At 40.2% G+C, this 23,932-nt stretch overlaps 1 protein-coding gene across 1 annotated transcript in view; it reads right to left on the bottom strand.

Annotated features, from left to right (window-relative positions):
* Nucleotides 1-22,926, bottom strand: part of LOC101435925 (cadherin-related family member 3) — a 107,210-nt gene extending 84,284 nt beyond the window's left edge. The window contains exons 1-3 of the mRNA XM_058288236.1: nucleotides 22,816-22,926; nucleotides 11,903-12,099; nucleotides 4,025-4,196 (exon numbers count right to left, since the gene is read on the bottom strand). Of these exons, the coding sequence (XP_058144219.1) occupies nucleotides 4,025-4,196; nucleotides 11,903-12,099; nucleotides 22,816-22,861 (415 nt within the window). The 5' untranslated portion in view covers nucleotides 22,862-22,926. The remainder of the gene's footprint in view (nucleotides 1-4,024; nucleotides 4,197-11,902; nucleotides 12,100-22,815) is intronic.
* Nucleotides 22,927-23,932: the final 1,006 nt, after the last annotated feature.

Consider the following 23,932-nt stretch of genomic DNA (forward strand, 5'->3'; position numbering starts at 1 on the left):
ATGAGTGCCGCCACCATAAGGCAAAAAAAAACCTTCATCCAAACATAAATTTTAGATAAAACTTCTAGGCATTTTCCTTGCTCAGCACAGATGTTTTTTTATAGGGTGATTCTCATTAAGCCACTACTACTACTACTACTACTACTACTAATAGGCACCATTTACCAAGTATCTATCATGTGTCAAAGCAAAGAGATTTGCAAGTTTAGACGATAATAATATTGAACATTTTGAGTGCTTATTAATTGCTAAGCACAATACATTGGTGGTTTTATTATTTTCATTTTACTGATGAGGAAAATGAGGTGTAGAAAGGGTGAGTAACTGGCTCAGGGTTCACATAGCCAAAGCATTTATTTCTATTTTATTAATATCTGTCTTCTCCTCAAACTTGCCCTCTTTCCATCACTTTTTAAAGGTTTTTCTTTTAAGAGTCATGAAATAATTCTAAATTTTTACGTGATGAATGCACAACATTGTGATTATCCTAAAAGTCATTGATTATACGCTCTAGCTAGAGCATACGGTATGTGACTATATCTCAATAAAACTGCTTAAAAAAAAATAAATAATTGTGCAAGAATAGCCAGAAAGGCCGGGGGGTCACTGTTGTGGGCCCTGGGAGAGCAGCGGCAATCCTCCAGGTGCAACGGCAAGAACCAGGAAGGAAGGAGGGCCCAACAGTGGGCTCTTGATACTAATGGCTACACTTTTGAGCCTATGCACCTGCAATAAGAACAAGGCCTAGAGTAGCATTGTGCCTGGGGGTTTCCTCCTGACAGCCTTCATGTTACTCAAATGTGGCCACTCTCACAGCCAAACTCAGCGTGTAGATGTGATGCATTCCCCCCAGCGTGGGACACGACACCCGGGGATGAGACCCCCTGGCACCGAGGGATCACTACCACATACCAGCTGAAGAAGCAACTAGAAAATGACCTTGAATTAAAGATTCAATGCGGAACAGCAGAATATACCTGTCTACATATAATAACATGACTTCGGGAAGCGGTTTGACCTAATGTAAGGGGGAAATGGAAAGGAGAAATGAGATTATAAGGCTGTGAATCTCTAAAAAAGAGTCTGGAGGTTGTCAGAAGGAATACCCCTATGTACAACTGAACAGAGTCTAAGAGACAGATAAGGTAGATACAACCCCAGGTATTGGTTCTTTTGAGGGATAAAGAGACCCACGGGTTCTATGGTCATGGCAGAAGGGGTTCACTGCCATGACAGATGGCCCTTCTTTGGAGCTGGTGTTTCTGCGTGATGGAAATGGACTCAGAGGGGATCTCTTTTCACAAGACTTGCATGCTACTTTATTGGAACTGTAGTTGGTGCTGAGTTTAAGATATATGTAGGGGATTTGAATCTCTGGACTGATAATATGACACCCAGGCCCAGAGCCTCAACAGACTTCAGCTCCTACACTTTGACTTATTGGACTTACTCCACTCAGCTAACATGGAGTTGAAGAAGGTCAACCACCACAACATGGAGCCTAGAGTGTCTACAACTAGAAGCGGGAAGAGTGCATCCAGTACCCATGTGGAATCTAAGCCCTCACTTGACATAGGTGTGCAATGGACACAACCAATCCAATGTCCACAGAGGAAATGTGAAATGGGTGTGGGAACGGTAGCCATGGGGGCTGCTGGGTGTGGGGAACGGGAGGAAGAGATGAGATGTGGAGGCGTTTTCGGGACGTGGAGTTGTCCTGGATAGTGCTTCACGGACAATTACGGGACACTGTAGATCCCCCCAGGGCCCACTGGATGGAACGTGAGAGAGTCTGGGCTATGATGTGGACCATTGACTCAGAGATGAACTTACCGGGTGCAATGGATGTATCACGATGATGGGAGAGAGTGTTGCTGTGGGTTGCTGTGGGGGGAGTGGGGGGCGGGGGCGGTGGGGTTGAATGGGACCTCATATATATATTTTTTAATGTAATTAAAAAATAATAATAATAAATAAATATTTAAAAAAAAAAAAAAAAAAAAAAAAGAATAGCCAGAAATAGCAGCTATGGAGAGCAAGGGAAACAGAGAGAGATTGAGAAGGGAAGTATTTTCTTGTTTGTTTTTTGTTGATTATTATCATTGAAATAATGAAAATGCTCTAATAAGGATTGAAGTGATAAATGCACATCTATGTGATTGTACCAAATACCACTGATTGCACACCTTTGGATGAATTGTGTGCTTTATTGGTATGTACCAATAAAATTGATTTGTTTAAAAAACAACAACAGTGGGGACCACACCCTTGTGGATGCACTGGTCAAACCACTCTCTTGGAAATCTGGAACACAGTGCGGGACAGAGGCCCTCATGTACCTGAGAGGAGGACCCACTCCCACAAGCAGCTGCAGCACCGTTTTTTTCAGTGGGCTGGGCTGAGGGCAGCAAAGGGTCCACAGCTCTACCGGCCCCAGCCAGGAGACTGACCCATCCGCCATACAAGGAGCAAGAGCTCTTGGAGTGTCCACAGCCCCCTGGCTTTGGGCTCACTGTTTTAGAAGTAGAAGAGCATAATCTGACTGTCCTGGAAGAGTTTATCATCTTCTTGGGGAAGGGAAAGGAGGAAGACTAACATTTATTAAGCATCTACTGTATGCCTGGCACTGTGCTTGGCACTTTAAAATAGTAGGTCAAGGTGAACCTCATCACCTTGATGAGGAGACTAACATCTTGGTTGAGCCAATGAGGAAACTGAGGCTCAGAGAGGCTAAGCAACTTTCCCAGACCACATAGCTAGTAGCCACCCCAATCTCTGAACCCCAGATGTTTATGTTGATAATATAGAACATGGATTATCCACAAATAGATATTAAATATTTGACTACAAGGAGACAGAGATGAGAAAGAGAGAGATGAGCATCAAAAAGAGAGAGAGAGAGATTTATGGTGAAAAACAAATATTGAGAGTAAAAAAAGACATGGTCCCTGCAAGTGTGGCAGTTTGAGATTATTTATGAATTCCAAAAATAGAGATTACGTTTGTACACTGGTCTGTTCCTCTGGGTGTGATCCCCTTTGATTGTACTAGATTCAGCTGAGATGACTTTGATTAAATTATGTTAAGATTAGGGCTTTGATTCAACCACATCAGTAGGGTACAACTCATTTTAAGTCCCCACCCTCTTGGTGGGCTATATAAATGAACAGTCACTCAAGGAGACACAGAAGAAGGCACAGGAAGAAATAGAGCTCCATGGCCACAGAAGAGGAGAGAACTTGGTCATTTCAGTCCTGCCATGTGACAGAAAGGAGAAGGCTCAAACAGCTAAAGCCCTGGGAGGAGCTGAGCCATTCGCCTGATAGTTTGCCACTGAAGAGACCAGAGCCCTGAGCAGCTGAGAAGGCCTGGAAAGAAATGAGCCCTCCAGCCTGAAGCTGAGATCCAAAGAGGCTGGGCCCACGGAGCTTTTAGAGGAAGGCAGAACCCTCACAGAGGTCTGCAACCATCCTGCTTCAATTCGGGGCAACAGAATTTAGTGAGAAAATACCTCTTATGTGGTACCTTCAGTTGGACTCTTTAGGACCTTGTAATTGTAAACTTTTACCCTAAATAAATTTTTATAAAAGCCAAAAGATTTCTGGTGCTTTGCTTCAGTACCCCTCATAGCTGACTAATAGAGCAAGCTTCTAGTTTAGTGACAAGGACACACTGTCATCTAAATGATCTCACAAATAGGAGAGTAATTTTCTCAATAATTGCACAACAAAATGAATCACTTTTAACCTTGAGCAAGTCACTTCACCTTTTTAAGTCTCTTACCTCATCTGTACAATGAGAATAAAAAATAGAATCTACCCCCAGTGCTGTAATCATTAAACAAATCCATCTGAAGCTGTTAAGACAGGACCTGGTACATAGTTAGTGCCCAGGAAATGCCAGCCACTTGTCAGTATTTTTATCATTGTTATTCTTATCCTCCTCATCACTCTTAGAGCCATGATACTAGGAGACCACGTATATGCCCACTGGAGCCTCTCCCTTCCAGGGAAGAGCTCTGTACCTTGGTCTGCCTGAGCAAGGGAGCCAATGAAGACAGGGGGCTCATTCACATCTGCAATCTGGATTAAAATGGTCTGGGAGGCCGTTGTCCCTTGGTTGTCTTTGGCATAGATGATCAGGGAGTAGTGAGTCACCATCTCAAAGTCCAGCTTGGGCACGCCAGTGGTAAGTAGCTAAATTTAGAAAAAAAAGTTCAGAATAATATAGCAAATGATTGGGTTCCTAGCAATTCACAAGACTGAATGAATATTTTCAATCTATAATCCTCAATATGAATCAGCTTTTTAAAAAAAAAAACCATAAAATTCTATACTTAAAACGTAGAAGCAAGGTGATCTGATTTACTCAAAATCTCAGGGAACAAACATTTCACTCATGTTATATCAAATGGCTTCCCTCTCATCTTTCCCATCTTTCCATGTTATTCTTCCTATCAAGAAAGTTAACCATTTATTGAGTGCCTCCCCAAACACCCATTTGTCAGGGATTATCCTGAACAGTTTACGAGCATCACATTCTATCCTTGCAATAGCCCTCTGAACTCTGAAATGGGTACAATTACTGGGTATATTTTACAGATGCAGAAATTGAGGCCTGTAGAGGTTAAGCATCTTGGCCAAGTTCACAAAGATAGAAAGAATGAATCTTGACTCCTTCTGACTTCCATGCTGATGCCCTTAACCATGAGCCTAAACTGCCCAGCGCCCAAAAATGGATGAGCAGTGTCCTATAGCCTGTTTTTAAGGCTACAGGGTTTTCAGGCTATGATTACGCACAGCCTTGCCCCCAATACCTAAGAAGGATAGCCCTGGCTCAGGCTGGCCCTTCTGGGTATGGTCCCTCTGACTCGCTACAGGGGCAGCAGCTGGTTCCACCTTGCTCTCTAGCACCTTCCATAGTGTCAGGCCTCACAACAGTTTTCAGTAAATATTTACTGAACTTCTAAAGAAATGAATACTTAGTCTTTATACTCACAGAGGAAGGAAGGTTGGATTAATCCCTCTCTGGCTGATCACTCCCAACCAAGGAATAGGAAATGTGCACACAAAAGGTAACTTGGGTTCATTTCCCATCCTGTCTATGGAACCCCATTTATATTGCTCAATGACAGGTAGCAATTTGAAGATTACATAACTGGAGCATACCTTGTCTCATTTCCACTGATTCCTCTATATAATCAGCTCACTTCAAGCTTTGCTATTGTTTTTCCAGGAGTCTAATTTTATTTGGGGGGGATTGGGGGTCTTGACAGCCTTCCCAGTCACCCCTCCTAAACTCAGTCATTTGCAAACCAAACAAGCATACATCCTGTGAGGAAGAAAGTTCAACAAAGGATAATGATATGCTAAACTCCAAATAGAGCAGTATATGCCTTTTTATACTGTAACATTATAGAGGCAGATACTAACTCCTTTAGTTTAGCCTTTATCTGCAAGTGTGTTTCCATGCTGGTAAACTGTTTCATAATTGAATTGTTTCTAAAGCTGTCTATGATAGAGCTGCATCCTTCATACAGATAATATGGCCATCATTCTCAAAGTTTTTGAATATCTTTAATCTGGTTACAATCGTACTGAGTATCGAAGTATAAATATATATTTTTATAGTAGCAGTTGCCATGTGTTAACTGCTTGCTATTTCCCAAACACTAAGATGGCATTTTGCATACAATATTTCACTGGACCCCTTACCAAACTCTGAGTGAAGTGGTATTATTATTGTTATTATTATTATTAACATTAATTAAACAGAAAAGAAAATCCAGGCATTGACATTACAGTAACTTACCCAAGTCACATAGCCACTAACTGGAGGGCCAGCCCCCAAACCTGTGCTTAGAACATTTATACTTCTGTGCATAACCAAAAAAAAAAACCAGAAAGATTATTAACTACTGAACACTCTGCTGACATTTTGATGCTACTTAGACTTATTAAGAAAATCTAATTAAGAACAAGCATGAGATATTTGAGGGTTTTTGGGGTTTTTTTATTTTTATTTTTATTGTTCTTTTGAGGTACTGAGGCCAGGGATTGAACATGGGACCTCTCATGTGGGAAGCAGGTGCTCAAACACTTGAGCCACATTCGTTCCCCGAGACAGCATTTTATTCCTCACTGACCTTGGAAACAAATTAAAAAGTCTGACAACACCAAGGTTGGGCAAGGATATTCAATAGCTTCTTGATAGGTCTCCCTTGCCCTCTGAAGTCTATTCTCGCAGCAGCTAGCATGGTCTTCTTAAAATGTAAGCAAATCATGCCACTTTCCTGCATGAAATGGTTTCTTAGATATGGGAAAAGGATTTACTGTCTCCAGTTCTTTACCTCCCTTATATTCATGCCCTTTGCCATAAGCTTTTTTTTGTTATCATACAATTCTTTTTTTTAAAAAAACATAAGAGGTTCCCATATACCCCACTCCCTACCTCCCTACCCCATCATTTTTTTTATCGTATTTTTTTGAAGATACATAGATCACAAAAAATGTTACATTAAAAAATATAAGAGGTTCCCATATACCCCCACCCCACTCCTCCCACATCGACAACCTCTTTCATCATTGTGGTACATTCATTGCATTTGGTGAATACATTTTGGAGCACTGCTGCACCACATGAATAATAGTTTACATTGTAGTTCACACTCTCCCCCAGTACATTCAGTGGGTTATGGCAGGATATATAATGTCCAGCATCTGTCCCTGCAATATCATTTAGGACAATTCCAAGTCCTGAAAATGTCCCATATCACATCTCTTCTTCCCTCTCCCTGCCCTCAGCAACTACCATGGCCACTTTCTCCCATCAGTGCTACAAAAGATTTTGCAGTTCCTCTCACTAAAAGCAGGGAAGTGAATTTGGCCTAATGGATAGGACGTCCGCCTACCACATGGGAGGTCAGCGGTTCAAACCCCGGGCCTCCTTGGCCCGTGTGGAGCTGGCCCATTTACAATGCTGATGCACTCAAGGAGTGCCCTGCCACGCAGGGGTGTCCCCCATGTAGAGGAGCCTTAAGTGCAAGGAGTGCGCCTCGTAAGGAGAGCCGCCCAGCGTGAAAGAAAGCACAGCCTGTCCAAAAATGGTGCTGCACACACGAAGAGCTGACACAACAAGATGATGCAACAAAAAAAAAACTCAGATTCCCGGTGCCACTGATAAGGATAGAAGTGGTTACAGAAGAACACACAGCGAATGGACATAGAGAGCAGACAACTGGGGGGAGGCGGAAGGGGAGAGAAATAAATAATAAAACTTAAAAAAAAAAAAAAGCAGGATATATTGCTCCACTGCATGGCTTGGTCATGGGACTTACTTTAGCCAATGGGATGCAAGCAAACCTGGGACTTTAAATGTACATGGGTTGGACTTGTTCTCTAGTTCTCCTGTCTTTGCTGAGAAAAGAATGTGGTTCTGCTAGTCAGCATTCCTAGGACGGTGAGAGGCAAGGGAAACAGATCTGCCAAACCAGGCGACATCAGTTAAACACCAGCCAACCCACAGATTCATAAGCAGGAAATAAATGCTATTGTTGCATACTCCTGAGTTTTGAGGTGGTTTGCAGCTATTGGTTAATAATACCCTGCCTAGTCCTTACTCAGAAGACATCTAAAATCCTAGTCAACCACCAAGAACAATTCTCCTACCATTTTCCTCTTGCTCACACCACTCAGCCACACAAACTTCCAGCTGTTTTTTTCAACACCAAGCATGAGCATTGAAGCCCAACCTCGATGAATAAAAAATATTATAAAAATTATACAGATAGGCACACTGCTGCAAGCTTTGCAAACCATCTTAATGTGCTTTACAAAGTATTTTACATAATTTGGCCCTCAATGAAATTATGAAGGAATATGATATTACTATCCCATTTTGTATATGTGAAAACTACAGGTCCAAATCTTGCAGAGGGAGCTACAATTATTTAGTGAAAGCATTAGGGCCAGGAATTTGTCCAGTAATCTTTTAATTTTTCCATAGGGTTTTATCCTAATTTTAATAGTACATAAAAAACAATATTCTAATTGATGGTTTTTTAAAAATCAAAGTGGGGATGCACTGTGCCTCTATATATAAATTGGTCCAACCATTAACTGATGGTGCAATAGCTTTTGGTGTTGTTAGCTTGGTCACCAGAGTTGAACCAGTGTATCATCCCCAACACTGTCTGACAGTCATGTTTCTTCACATCCCTACAACACTAAGTATTATTAAACTTCATTAACTTTGCCAGTTTGTTAGGCAAAAAGTTATTCTTATTAAATCCAAAATGGTTTCTTCCCATTCTATATTTATTTACAACTTTCAGTGATTTTCAGTGTTGACAGGACAGTGTCTAATCCACTTAGCAAAACATTAATTTAGGGAAACGGACTTTGGCCCAGTGGTTAGGGCGTCCGTCTACCATATGGGAGGTCCGCGGTTCAAACCCCGGGCCTCCTTGACCCGTGTGGAGCTGGCCATGCGCAGTGCTGATGCGCGCAAGGAGTGCCGTGCCACGCAAGGGTGTCCCCCGCGTGGGGGAGCCCCACGCGCAAGGAGTGCGCCCGTGAGGAAAAGCCGCCCAGCGTGAAAGGAGAGAGCAGCCTGCCGAGGAATGGCGCTGCCCACACTTCCCGTGCCGCTGACGACAACAGAAGCGGACAAAGCAACAAGACGCAGCAAATAGACACCAAGAACAGACAACCAGGGGAGGGGGGGAAATTAAATAAATAAATAAAATCTTAAAAAAAAAAAAAAAAACATTAATTTACTTGCTAAAATTTTATTGAGTACTTACTATGTGTCGGCTACTGTGATAGGCTGGACACACAAAAGTCAGTAAGACTGGGCTCTTGACCTCAAGGAGCCTACAGTCTATATGAGAAAGAGACAAATACCTGAACAGCTAATTGTAATATCATATAAAAAGGGTGTGATAAAGAGTCTGTGGTGGACATTCATCCATGATCCTTTCCCTTGCCCTTACTGCATCGGTCCCAGTTTTTATGTGAGATTCCTCCTCTCGCCCATTGGTTATGTTGGTGGGGCTATGCTCCCAGCAAGGGTGGAAAGTAGGTGAGACAAGTTTAAGCCAATCTTCACATCTCATTATACTGGCCTTAATCATTGGTCCTGCATAAACACATGGTCCAAGCCAAGCTAATCAGACTGAATGTCAGATTTTTGAATGGAATATTGGGAAATGAACCTGGAGGATATAGCCCTCGATGTTGCTGGCAGCCATCTTGCAATCATGTGGAGCTCCAGAGAATACAACTATTAAAAGAGAAAGAGAGAGAAACCCAGTCCTTATCTTATTAGTTGAATCATAGATCATGCTGCACCTAAAGTGACATTTGATCTACTTTCTTAGAGCATTCAGATTTAAAAATTGGCTTCAACTTTGGTTGGGTTTCTACTACTTTCAACTGGGAAAATCCTAACCAATTGACAGAGGAAAAGAAGCTATCACTGACTGTAGATTTTAGGGATGGCTAACTGGAGAAGCAGAAGCCCCAGATGAATCTTAAACCGTGGGAAGTAAAGGCAAAGAGAATCAGATACCCCAAGCCTAGGAGACAGAGTTTTGGAGAAGCTGCTCATGGGAAGGCAAGGTTTCAGATGCACTGACGCTTTCCAGGGAAATGGAGCAAAAGAAGAAGCACACCTTCCGCAAGTTCATCTAGGGGACCTCAATCAGCTGCTGGACATATCCTATGAGTAGCTGATGCAGCTGTACAGCATTGCAGCAGAGGCAGCCTGCAGAGGAAGCAGCACTTGCTGCTGAAGCAGCTACACAAGACCAAGAAGGAGGTGCTGCCCGTGGAGAAGCCAGAGATGGTGAAGGTGCATCTGCATGACTTGATCATCCTGCCCGAGATGGTGGGCAGCATGGTGGGCGTCTACAATGGCAAGACGTTCAACCAGGTGGAAATCAAGCCCGAGGTGATTGGTCACTACCTGGGTAAGTTCTCCATCACCTATAAGCACAGCCGGCCCACCATCAGGGCCACCCACTCCTCCCACTTCATCCCTCTCAAGTGCCTTGTCCGGCCAATAAAGGCATAGACTTATCAAAGATTTATTTATTTTTATTTATTTCTCCACCCCCATTGTTTGTACTTGCTGTGGCTGTCTTCCTTGAGGCACCAGGAACTGAACTTGGGACCTCCAATGTGGGAGGGAGGCACCTAATCATTTGAGCCACCTCCAGTTCCTGCTTTGTTGTATCTCTCATTATGTTTTTCTTCTTGTGTCTCTTGTTGCATCAGCTTGCCGTGCCTACCCATCAAGCCAGCTCACTGTCTTCTTTAGGAGGCACCAGGAACCGAACCAGGGACCTCCCATATGGTTGGCAGGAACTCATTTGAGTCACATCCACTTCCTGTCGCAGACTTTTCAAAAAAATGCACTGATCTCTTCAGAGCATGGCCCCACCTACGTTTCCTCAACTCACTTCTGGCCATTTCCTCCCTAATACTTTTCTAGTCACAATGGTCTTTATGGGACAGTATGTTCTTAAGCCTCCAGGTTTTTGCCAGTGCTGTTTCCTCTGACATAATGCACTCCTTGACAAATCCTCTTCCAGCTTTCCCAGTTTGTATTTCTCCTCTGCTCTTTGGGCCAACCTCTATCTTAGCCTGGATGATCTTTTTATGTATATAACTAACATTGATATAGGATTAACTGAATACCAGGCCCTGTTCTAAGCACAAATATTGAGATTACATTTTACAGTTTTGTGGATTAGACTTTCCATACTGAGACAACAAACCTATGTGGCAGCTATTATTCTTATCCCCATTTTATAGATCAGAGAGGGTAAATAATTTGTGCAAAGTAATACACACAAAACAAAGATTTATACTGAGGCAGTTTGGCTCCAAGATCCAGGTTCTTAGCCGCTATTTCATACTGCTGCTCCAGATGCATTCTGACTGGTCATTTAGGCAGGCTGTCTAACCCTAACATTTTCAGAACCTCTTAAAATAGTAACCAGTTCAGATTCTCCTACATAAGCCCCTTTGTTGGAAACCACCCATTGCTCTTAGGTTTCATGCTCACATCAGTTCCACGTGTTTCCCAAGTGAAACACAGAAGGGCCCAGGTGGATGCTGTGCATACAGTAGGCTTGCATCATTTTTGAGGTACCCTGAGCTCAGGAAACTCAAATCTTTTAGAAGGAGCAATAAGCTTGCTGGAACTTGCCCCAGAGGGAGAAATCAACTTTGTTATACTGAATAGTTAAAAAAAAAAAAAAAAAAAAAAATTCCTAACAGGGCTCAGAAGCCCTACAGGCTCTGCTCCAGACAACCCTCCTTTACATTCTAATTTCTCACCATGCTCCTACCACACTGGTGTCCTCTCATTTCCCTCTCCTCACCATGCTGCTTCTTACCCCAGGGTCTTTACACCTACTGTTCCCTCTACCTGCAGTGCTCTTCTCTCCTTTTTCATCTATTTAATTCCTATGCCATTCTGCAGATTGCTACTCAAGTGGCTCTTCCTCAGGGAAGCCTGACTAAGTCAAATGTTCCCATTTGGTACTCTCACCAACCTGTGTAGTTATCTTATTGCATTTACAATTTTATACTTGTTTGTGTAGTCACTTTATTAAAATATCTCCCTATGTACCAATAATGCAATAAAGACAAGGATTACTTTCCACCATGATAGCTCCAGTGCCCTGCCCTGTGCCTGAGCAGGTCCTCAGTAGATATCTATGAAACAATGAATCTTGAAGTCCTCAAGGATTTTAGAGTGTCTGGCACATAATAGGATCCCAACAAGTGGGTGCTAAATTAACAGTATATAGGAGAACATAAGAAGGGAGAGGATGATCGTTTAATTTTAGAACGCTGTTGTACCATGTGAAGACACTGTTTGCCTTACTTACTTCCCATAGATGTGCAGTTCTACGAGACAGCACAAATGGATGGACCATAGGATTCGCATTAATAACAACAGGATCTCCAACTAGAGAAGCGTGAGATGAGACAGACACAGTGATGATGGCAACCAGTGTATGTTCAGTGGCATTTTCTGGAAGAGGGCTGGCGTTCTCAATGGCAAGATTTAGAAAAGCTAGAACATCTTGGAGAAAACACAACATGTTACCATTTTACAAAGATTTTAACAATGCTCTCCAATCTCTTGCTTGTTTTAAAACCACAAAGGATAAGTGCAATAAATGCTTAAAACTCATTTATTATTACAAGCCTTAAAATCAGTTAGTTGGCTTGGTAGAGGTATCAAGATCTGTGAAGTGTCTGACAGCTTACCCTACTTGTAGAAAAGCAAGTTAACCTGCCACAGTTTCATGGATGCTGTTCTTTTCCCTCCCCTTCCCTCCCCTCCCCTCCCCTTCCCTCCTCTTTCCTTCCCTTCCCTACTTCTCTCTTTCTCTCTTTCTTTCTCTCTTTCTCTCTCTCTTCTTTCTTTTGTAAACATTTTTAGATACGTGTAGCAGATGTTCAGTGCCCTGCCCACATTGCCTTCATACTCTCATACTCACCTTTACACCTCTACATACAGAAGACTACTGACTGAGAACATTTATACTTCTCCCCAAGAGTCAAGGGAACATCTCAGCTTGCACACATGGCAAAACAAAGTGCCAAAGAGTTTAACACCTCAGTGTGGGTGACTCTGAGGTAATACTACTGCATCGGATCCCTGACTTCCCCAGTGGGACTGAGCTCCCTTTGTCCTCTCCTACAATATGCTTGATAACATATCCTTTATTGGCTGCCTTCTCTTCATTGTCTTACTTCCTTATCCCCCTGCTGGTGATTTCTGGGATCCCAAATAAATTATTTGCACTGGAACCCTTCTCTTGGAGTCTGTTTCCAGTAGAATCTAAACTAAGGCAATGTGAAATAATCATTTTTCACAATGTACAACAGAACAAAGAATATTGCAATGGCCAGTCACCATAGAAAAAGAGCCTCAGGGAAATCAGGTCACTACAACTCTGTTTAACACTGAAGTTTGGAAAGACCTCTGGTCCTGTCAGATCTGATCCCTGCTCACCTCACTGGACTCTTCATACTCTTTGTTCCAATTATCCTGATTTGGATAATTAGCTGTTATTCAATAAAGATCTGCCATCCATTCTTATTAGGAAATGTAGGATTTCTTTTTACATCAATTCATTATGTTTTATTAGACATGATACATGAAATATGGATAAAAATACTTCCTAAATGACATTTTTCCGTACAACTTCTGCCTAACCCTGCAGGGTCAGGAAATTACCCAATGCGAGAAGCCACATTGCATTCAGAGACAAAAGTCATTGTATGCTCTACTGAGTTGGCCTACTTTGATTCTGTTCATCTCTGTCCTCCTTTCTCTCTCTTTCATTTGTTCTCTGCTTCCCTTAATTTCACCTGAACCTTTTCTTTATGGTGAAGGTTTTAGCTAAGCAAGACTAAGGCTAGACTCTTGGAACTTCTTTGGAAAAAAGCAAAGAGTTAAGATAATGCCCTGAATTCTAGTCCTATTGTCTCTCCATTCTCAAATTGAAACTTTGTTCCAATTTAGTTGTTCAAGCATTTACTGAGTGCTGAGGTGAGCTAAGCATTGTGTAGGACTTAAGAAATAGGCAAAACAATGCTGAATAGGGCCTGTACCTGCTGCTCCTCTCCCACAGCAGGCACTCACAGTATAATAGGAGGGAAATTGTATCCAGATGTTTAAGGCAGAACCCTGCCCATATTCCTTCAGTTCTTACCATTTCAGTGCCTACAAGTCCAATTCCAGATGCCAGCACCTGTGCTTTTTGTCAGATGGCATCTGCTGGCACCCAAGGCTGAAGAATCAATACTCCTGGGACTGGCTCTCAGTGAATAGCAGGTGGGAATTCACGTGTAAATGCTCCAGCTACCTTGCCCTGGATGGGATTCCTCTGAAGTACATGTCATACACCAGCTCTGAATTCTCCAATGGAATTAAACTACAGTTGCTCACAGAGGTACACACTCTTTATTGGCTGCCTTCTACTTGTCTCACCTCTTTACTCTCCTGCTTCTTGAACTTGAATCCTTGTCTCAGGGAAGCTCCGGAAGAAACCAGATAAAGACAAGAGCTAAGATTTATTTGGTGACCTACTATGTGTCTGGCACTTTTCTGATTATCTAAGCCCCATGAAAGTACTACTTATCTCATTTTAAAGATATAGAGTTCTAGCTAGCACTTGCCCAAGGTATTATAGCAAGTGGCTGGCAGAGGTGGGGTATTGAATTTAAAAGTATTCTTCTGGCCAATTAAAGTCCTCTATGTACTTCTATACCTGCCTTCAATTTTTTAAAAAATGATGATATGACACATGCAAGCATCTTCCCCCTCAAATATCCTGACTTGAATCAGGGAAAAGGTCTATTTAAATGCAATATGAGTATGAAGGGTTGGATAGTGTTTGGAGACAAGTAGATGAATATAGTATGGTGTTTATAAGCTTGGGTTCAAGTTTGAAAGTCAAAGGCCTGAGTCTCAGCTCTGTTACTCACTAGATGTGTGACCCCAATCCTGTGATTTAACATTTCTTTGACTGAGGATAATAATAGTCCCTGCTCCAATGGTTTGTTCTGAAAATTAAAAGCGAAAAACTTAAGGTCCGAGTACAGTGACTATACTTGATAGGTGCTCAGTGAAAGTTTGCCATTTCGTAATCATAGATCCATCTTTTATTGAAAACTTTTATTTGGAATTATATAAATTTTGTTTGCTTATGAACCTTTATGTGACCAACTTACACGTACAAAACTTTCCTCATGGGCAAAAAAGCTACTCTACTCACAACCAACAGAGGGCAATGCTGGTCCCTTGCGCGGCTCGGTATAGGATTAAGAACATGGACTAACCTGCTGGTAGGCTGGAAAAGCTTCCAGACTGCTCAGAGACCCCAAAATATTTCTATTTTTGTAGTGCTAATAGTTCCTTACTCCTTCTGTGTGTCTCTACCAAAAGAACCTTCCTTGACTCTCATTTACTTTGTGAATCTGCTTCTAAAGACAAAAAAGACCTGTCATAGGTGTTTTCACTGTCCTCTTACCTGAAACCACACATTCTCTTTGGCTTCCAAACATGTGCCTCTATATTCAGACATACCCTAATTGTTTAAGAAATGATCTGAAAATGTCTGAACCACAAGATTTGAAAATGGAAGATTTAAATTTCTGCTAATTGATTTCTCCCCAGAATAGCATTTCAAAACTTAATCAGAGATTTTTTTCTATGTGGATGAAATTTTCATTCTCCGAGGGGTATGTGTATAGGTTGGGGAAGGGTACTGTGACCATATGGCAAAGTAATGATGCTTGGGAGTTGTGATAGAGAGAAAAATAGCACCACCCAAAGGTGTCCACATCCTAAACGTCAGCACCTGTGACTATGTTACCATACATGGCAAATGGGATTTTGTAGATGCTTTCAGGTGGAAAATTATCCTGAATTATCAAGGTGGGCTCAATATAATTACAAGAGTCCTTAAAAGTGAAAGAGCCCCAAATAATGGAAAACAGGTATCAAGAAAATACACATGATAGCACGATAGGTCATAGCACCACTAATCACAATAGTCAAAAGATGAAAACAACCTGAATGTCCAACCCAAATGTGAGATACATACAATGACTTATTATTCAGTCATAAAAAGAATGAAATACTGACCCCTCCTACAACATGAATGAATCTACAAAACATTATGCTAAGTTAAAGAAGCTGGCACAAAAGTTCACATATTATATAATTGCATTTATATGACATATCCAGAATTAGTCAGTTCACAGAGACAGAAAACGGATTGGTGGTTGCCACGGGCTGCTGCTGGGGTTGAGGATGGATTGAGGATTAATTGCCTAATGGGCTTGGGGTTTTATTTGAAGGTGATGAATATGCTTTGGAACTAGGTAGAGGTGATGGCTGCACAACATTATGAATGTACATTTTAAAATGGTTAATTCTATGTCGTGAGAATTTCACATCAGTTTTAAAAAGAAAAAGAAAAGAATGGAGGAAGGGGGAAAAGAGGACACACAGTCCCTTTTTAAGAACATGTCCCTAAAAAAGATGGAAGAATAATGAAAGATATTGTTAATGGGGGAAGCGGTGGAGGCATATGGGAATCCCCTATATTTTTTTATGTAACATTCATGTCCTCTAAAGCTTCTTTAAAAATAAAAGTTAAAAAGGTGGAAGAGGGAGGCAGAAGAAAAGAGTCAGCAGGAGAGGTAAGAAAGTCAGAGAAATGCGACATTGCTGACTCTGAAGATAGAGGAAGGCGGCCATCAGCCAAGAAATATGGGTGGTTTCTAGAAGCTGGAGAAAACATAGGAAATTGATTTGGCCTGAGAGCCTCCAGAAGGGAATGCTGACCTGCCTTCAACTTGATTTTAGCCCAGTGAGATCCATGTTGGACTTCTAACCTTCAGTAAGATCATAAATGTATATTCGTTTAAGCCACTGAGTTTGTGGTAATTCGTTACAGCAGCAATAGAAAATATTGATATTACTTGAGAAAATATCGATAAATACATTTTACATGATTGAACTTCCATGGTGGAGCTGACAACATGCTAAAACCTAACTCACTCACATAACATCCCTACTTTTCTTGGCATCTTCTAACAGTTTCTTACCTCACACCAAGTAAAAGCACCAGTTCATCGGATGGCATCATGGCCCCACAGGACAAGTCCCCTTCATCTACCTACCTTCGTTTTCTACCACTCTCCCCCTCACTCCCTCTGCTCCAGCTACATGAGCCTTCCTGTTCTCAAGCACATCAGCCAGGTCCTGCCTTAAAGGGCCTTTGTCCTTTTCATATGCTCTGTCCAAAATGCATCTTCCCTGGATATCTTCACTAGCTATCCTTTAGGTCACTGATAGAATATCACTGTATCAGAGCAGTCTTCCCAGGGCAACCTTATTTCAAATATCAACACTTCCCACCTCTGTGGCTACTTTCTAGCTCCCAAAATTTCATATATTCTTTCTTACCTGACTCCCAGTCCCCTCAAATATAAACTTCATGGAACTGGGAACTTTTATCTATTTGTTCCCTGCTATATCACTAGTCCCAAGTACAGAATCTGACATAGAGTAGGCATTTTTAAAACATTTGTCTAGTGAATAGTGAATGAGTAAATTACTGAATAAAATAATTTTTCATTGTTGTTAATGGAAGTAGGTCCTATTGGCCTATTTGTCAAGACCTTATTGTTTTATGACATTTGAAAACTTGCAATTACAGGCCATTTCATTAGTTCATATTCTCTATTTGTTTCTGCAAGTTGGCCATGTCAATATAAATTTATTTCTGAATTTGATGATGCCTTGTTACCATTACATTAAAGAATGGATTGATTTAAGCTTTTCTTCAATATATTTTTATATGCTAAGAAACTTTGGGATAACTTGGCTCCTCACTAAAGATTTTTCTGAAAAAGAGCTCAATATCTTGAACATATAATCTCTAGAAAAGAGGATAATAATTTTCAGAGCATATCAACTCATCTACCATAAGTAGAGTTGATATTTTATTATGAATTTCCTGTCAGAAGAGCTTAATACATTTCAAAAAGAATTAACACCAATCCTGTTCAAACTCTTCCAAAAAAACTGAAGAGGACAGAAAATTACCCAACACATTTTATGAGCCAGCATTACTCTAATACCAAAGCCAGTAAAGATACTACAAAAAAAGAAAATTACAGACCAGTCTCTGTAATGAACATAGATGTAAAAATTCTCAACAGAATACTTGCAAACTGAATCCAACAGCATATATTAGAAGACTTACACATCATGACCAAATGGGATTTATTCCTGGTATGCAAGGATGGTTCAACATAAGAAAATCAATGAACATAACACACCACATGAAGAAACTGAAGGGAAAAAATCACATGATAATCTCAATTGACACAGAAAAGCCGTTTGACAAAATCCACCATCCTTTTTTGAGAAAAAAAAAAACATTTCAAAAGACAGGAATAAAAGGGAAATGCCTCAATATGATAAAAGACATATATGAAAACCACATAGCCAACATATACTCAATGGGGAAAAGTTGAAAGCTTTCCCTCTAAGATTGGGAACAAGAAAGGATTTCCACTGTCACCATTATATTCAATATCGTACTAGAAGTTCTAGCTAGGGCAATTAGACAAGAAAAAAATTAAAGGCATCAAAATAGGAAAAGAGGAAGTAAAACTCTCTTTGTGGATGACATGATCCTGTACTTAGAAAATCCTGAAGTATCCACTACAAAGCTACTTGAGCTAATAAATGAGTTTAGCAAAGTGGCAGGATACAAGATCAACAAGCAAAAATCAGTAATGTTTTTGTACACTGGCACTGAACAATCTGAGGAAGAAATCAGGGGGGAAATTCCATTTTCAATAGCAACCAAAAAACTCAAATACCTAGGAATTAATTTAACCAAAATATAGTACCTATATACAGAAAACTACAAAACAATGATAAAAGAAATTTTACAAGACCTAAACAAATGGAAAGACATTCCATGTTCAAGGATTGGAAGAATAAATAGCGTGAAGATGTCAATCTTACCCAAACTGATTTATAGATCCAATGCAATACCAATCAAAATCTCAACAGCTTACTTTACAGAATTAGAAAAGGCAATTACCAAATTCATTTGGAAGGGAAAGTGCACCCAAATAGCCAAAAGCATTCTTAAAAAGAAGAGTGACATAAAAGGAATTTCACTGCCTGACCTTGAAACATACTACAAAGCCACAGTGGTCAAAACAACATGGTACTGGTATAATGACAGACACAACAATCAGTGAAACAGAATTGAGAACCCAGAAACAAATTCTCACCTCTACAGCCAACTGGTTTTTGACAAACCTACCAAGTCAATGCTAACAGGACAAAACAGTCTTTTCAACAAATGGTACTGGGACAACAATATCTATAACCAAAAGAATGAAAAGGAACCCTATCTCACTCCCTATATAAGAATCAACTCAAAATGGATCAAAAACCTAAATATAAAAGCCAGAACTATAAAACTACTAGAAGAAAGTGTAGGGAAACATCTTCAAGACCTTGTAGGTCGTGGTTTCTTGGACCTTACACCGAGTGCACATGCAACAAAAGGAAAAAAAGATAAATGCAACCTCCTAAAAATTAAACACTTTTGCACCTCACAGGACTTTGTCAAAAGGGTGAAAAGGCAGCCCACTCAATGAGAGAAAATATTTGATAATCACATATCTGATAAGGGTTTATTTTCTAGGATATATACAGAGATGTTACAACTCAACAATAAAAAGACAAACGACCCAATTAAAGATGGGCAAAAGACCTGAGTAGACATTTGTCCAAAGAAGAAATACAAATGGCAAAAAAACACATGAAGAAATGCTCAACATCACTAAAGATTAGGGAAATGTAAATCAAAACTACAATGAGATATCATGTCACACCTACCAGAATAGCCACTATTAAAAAGACAGAGAACTTCAAGTGTTAGAGAGGATGTGGAGAGAGAGGAACACTTGTTCACTGTTGGTGGGAATGCAGAACAGTAGAGCCACTATGGAGGACTGTTTGGCAGTTCCTAAAGAAGTTGAATATAGACTTGCCACATGACCCCACAATGCCACTACTGGGTATATACCCAGAAGAACTGAGAGCAGTGACATGAACAGACATTTGCACACCAATGTACATAGTGATATTATTCATGACTGCCAAATTTGGAAACAACCCAGGTGTCCATCAACAGATGAATGGATAAACAAACTGTGATCCATTCACACGATGGAATATTATGCAGCTGTAAGAAGAAACAAAGCTGTAAAGCATATGACAACATGAATGAACCTGAAGGATATTATATTGAGTGAAGCAAGCCAGATACAAAAGGACAAATACTGTATGATTGCATTTCTATAAACCAAACATATTGTTGCATATTGTATGATTTTTTAAAAAAGTGTATGTATCTAGTTAAAAAAAAATACTTCATAATAAACTCTCTGCTTTCCTAAATTAAGGATAAAAATGATAGTAGGCCCACAGCTGGATCATAGGAAGAAATTGTGAAAAAATATTCAAGCTATGTTAAAATGCTGTCACATGAATTCATAGAAAGACAGAGATTGAGCAGCCATGTCTTTTTACCCAAGAAGAGGAGACGTGAAAAATGAGTTGAACTCCTTTAATGGGGATTGTAAAATAATGCCTGACAGCTGGGTATAGGGCATCAGGGAATGATAGGGATTATGGTGAAACTGAAAATTTATTCTCATCTAAAGGAGGCAGCCACTACATGCCCTTGTGGAAATGTGGGCCAAGTTGCCAGATGTTCTAATTTTTATGAGGAGCCAGAAATGGAGATTTTTGTGTGTAATCTGATACTTAGAATACCATGTAGCCCAAATGCATCTAAGAGTCTCCAGTTTGTGACCCAAGGTTTCAGCCTAAATTTTCTCCCATGTATGAGGAAAAAAACGTAGAACAAATTAAATTAAAGCAAAATCATTCTTAGATATCATTATATCCTTCCTAAATATCCTATCTGTGGAGTTAATGTGATCAAGTTGCCTGTTATTTCAATTTCAAAAAGACGGGTGTATTTACAAAATAGGAGCAGTTACATTCAAGCAGAATTTACCATACCTTACCTTAGAAAACAAGTCAATATATAGAATTTGTAGGAATATAGAACAGTCCTGCCCAATATATAATTTTACGTTTTCTGATAGTCACACTAAAGAAAATGTTTTAAAAAAATAATGAGGGAAATGGACTTTGGCCCAGTGGTTAGGGCGTCCGTCTACCATATGGGAGGTCCACGGTTCAAACCCCGGGCCTCCTCGCCCCGTGTGGAGCTGGCCATGCGCAGTGCTGATGCGCGCAAGGAGTGCCGTGCCACGCAAGGGTGTCCCCCGCGTGGGGGAGCCCCACGCGCAAGGAGTGCGCCCGTGAGGAGAGCCGCCCAGCGTGAAAAGAAAGTGCAGCCTGCCCAGGAATGGCGCCGCCCACACTTCCTGTGCCGCTGATGACAACAGAAGCGGACAAAGAAACAAAAGCAGACAAAGAAACAAGACGCAACAAATAGACACCAAGAACAGACAACCAGGGGAGGGGGGAAATTAAATAAATAAATAAATCTTTAAAAAAAAAAATAAATGAAATGTAAAAAGTTTTAAACATAGTAATTCTATTCTTATTTATTTTTTTGGAGATATCGGGGATTGTACCCAGGTCCTCATATATGGGAAGCAGGAGCTCAAATCTCTGAGCTATACCCACCCCCCTAAAATCAATTTTAATGTTATATTTTATTTAACACAATATAACCAAAATATTGTTTCAACATGTAATCAACATTAAAAAGTATTAATAAGATATTTCACATTTTACACTAGATCTTTAAAATTTAATGTGTATTTTACACATTCAAGTGCTTAATAACAACATGTGGCTAGTGGTTAACATATTGCACAGTACAGCTATAAGTTGACTGTTGTTCTTGCAAATATTATCATTTATTTTTATTGGAAATACCAAAGTTAGAAGTTATCTTAGAGGTTTTTTTCCTTCTTTTTTTTTTTCAGTTTTAAGCTACCCATTATTAATTCCTAGAAAAATTTGTTTTTGTGTGGCATTTTTTTGGCCATTTGACAGTTTGGCTATTACTCAATACTTAAAGTAACTGATTCTAAAGCAAATGGTTAAATCCATTAACTGAGTTATTTTAAGAAATCAATCCATGCAACAGGGAGAAAAAAAATCACTTAAACCAGGACTTCTTTAATCTTTTTTGTTCCATGTACCCCTTTACCAGTCAAGCAAAAACCATGGATCCCTTCCTAAGTCCACACTACACTGTGTATTATTTAATAAATATATCATACCTGCACCAATATGTCCCCGGAAGAATAATGTTTTTTTGAATTTCAATTCAAGCTTACCGGCCCTTTGTTAAGAACCCCTGACTTAAAACAATGTCTTGCATTATGTATTATGTATCCAAAATTGGGGTAATTTAATTTTTGAATTTTAGGACTTGCTTTTTTCATTACGAATAAAATGCATACCCATTATTTTATTTTATTTTTTTACAAAAAACAAACAATATAAAGGGAAAAAAAATTTTAAGTCTCCTTATTCCTCCTTACTCCTGCTGTCTTACCACTTCCAGCCCCAATCTATTAAAAAAAAAAAAATCCGCTGTTAAATTCCTTGGTATATCCTTCCAGAAATTTCTATGTGTGTTTCCGTGTGAATGTAGATAGATTTTTTTTAAAGGGCGATCCTCTCATGTTCATAGTTTTAAGACATCCTGTCCCTACTCCATGGATTACTGCCTCAAAACACACAGATCTGCCTTCTTCTTTTAATGGCTCCAATAGCCATAGCATATACGTAGTGCTGTTTATTTAACCAGCCCTCTACTGATGGGCAAATAGTTGTCTCTAGCTTTTGTTATTATAAATAAATCTACATATATCCTTAAGTCATTGTGTGATAATTGTTATTGCGTAGAGTTCCAGAGGTGGAAGGCTGGCTCTGAGAGTGTGCAGATTTCCAGTGCTGGGAGATACTGTCAAATTGCCCTCCAAAGAATTTAACACCAGTTCACTGATTCACATATCAGCTGCATATAAGAGAACATTTTAATTGCAAAGTAGACTTTCCAATGCCTGATGGTACTGTTGGCACAGGCACAGACCACCGGACAGCTTCCAAGACCAACATGGAGAAGTCCACCAAATGCTACATAGCCAAAGCTACAGATAGGAGTCTAAAGTTACACATACTGACCTGTGGCTGCAAGCAACAAAAACAGCAAATGGAAAGAAGTCATCATTTGCTTGAAAGCCTCTTGCCTTCTCGGAGAAGCTTTGACTGCACTAGCCAAACCTTTACTGGCTTCTGGGGATTGGCACCCTCTTGGTAAGGAGTCATCTCGGGGAGAAACATTCTGTCTCCAGGTGCCCTATGTACACTTTCCCATGACACAATTCTTGATACAAGGTCTGTAAAGTGACACCTCCTTCTCTCAAAAGGATAAAAACTTCAGCAAGGGGATTTACTTGAGCAAGGTGGAAAAGCCTCCAATGCACATTCCTCCATTTGCAAAGATCTCCCAAATCCTGGTAAATAAATCTGGGATGCCCAGAATTAGCGGGAATTCTTCAGGAAATGGGCAGCTTATTAGACTCACTCATTTTAAAAAAAGGATTCCATTTTAAAATGACTTCAGGTCTCTAAGGCACATTGTCCTCTTGTTCTTTGTGTTTATCACACCCAGACTTGGAATAAGACCCAGAGTCTCTGTTTACCAAGTTTGCAGAGGGTTTATAAATTGCTAGGTGAGGCTAATACGCAACTAGATAAAATACACACACACAAAAATAATAATAATCATGGCCAAAAGCCAATGGGATGCAAGTTAATAAGTTAAATAAAAAACTTGGGAGAAAATCAGCTTTAGGACCACAGGTGGGAGAGACCTGGCTAAATGGATAGTATACATAAAAATATCTCTGGCGGCAGCAAATAGGTGACCCACAGGCTAAAGATGGCCTGTAGATCACATTTTTACAATGAACAAGACTTCTAAAAATTTGAAGTTCAATAGCATTTGATTTGTCCAACACTACTGTTTACCAGTTCCCAGCCCTCCCTATAAAACCCAGTGCTTCTCACATTTACCCACCCAGCTCCTGCAGGCACTGGTGTTTGTAATCCCTGACTTAGAGATTCCAATCAATTGCTATCACCATAGGAGTCAACTGCTGTTATGGTTATCTAAATAGGATTATGGAATTTCTGGCAGATTCAATAGGAGGAGAATGCTGGGAACAAGGGCAATTACGGTTGAACAAAATTTTGCCCTGCTCTGGCTTTTCAAAGGGACATTAATAAATGTCCAGGG

This window comes from Dasypus novemcinctus, chromosome 26 (assembly GCF_030445035.2).
Source record: "Dasypus novemcinctus isolate mDasNov1 chromosome 26, mDasNov1.1.hap2, whole genome shotgun sequence".
NCBI classification, from domain to species: domain Eukaryota; kingdom Metazoa; phylum Chordata; class Mammalia; order Cingulata; family Dasypodidae; genus Dasypus; species Dasypus novemcinctus.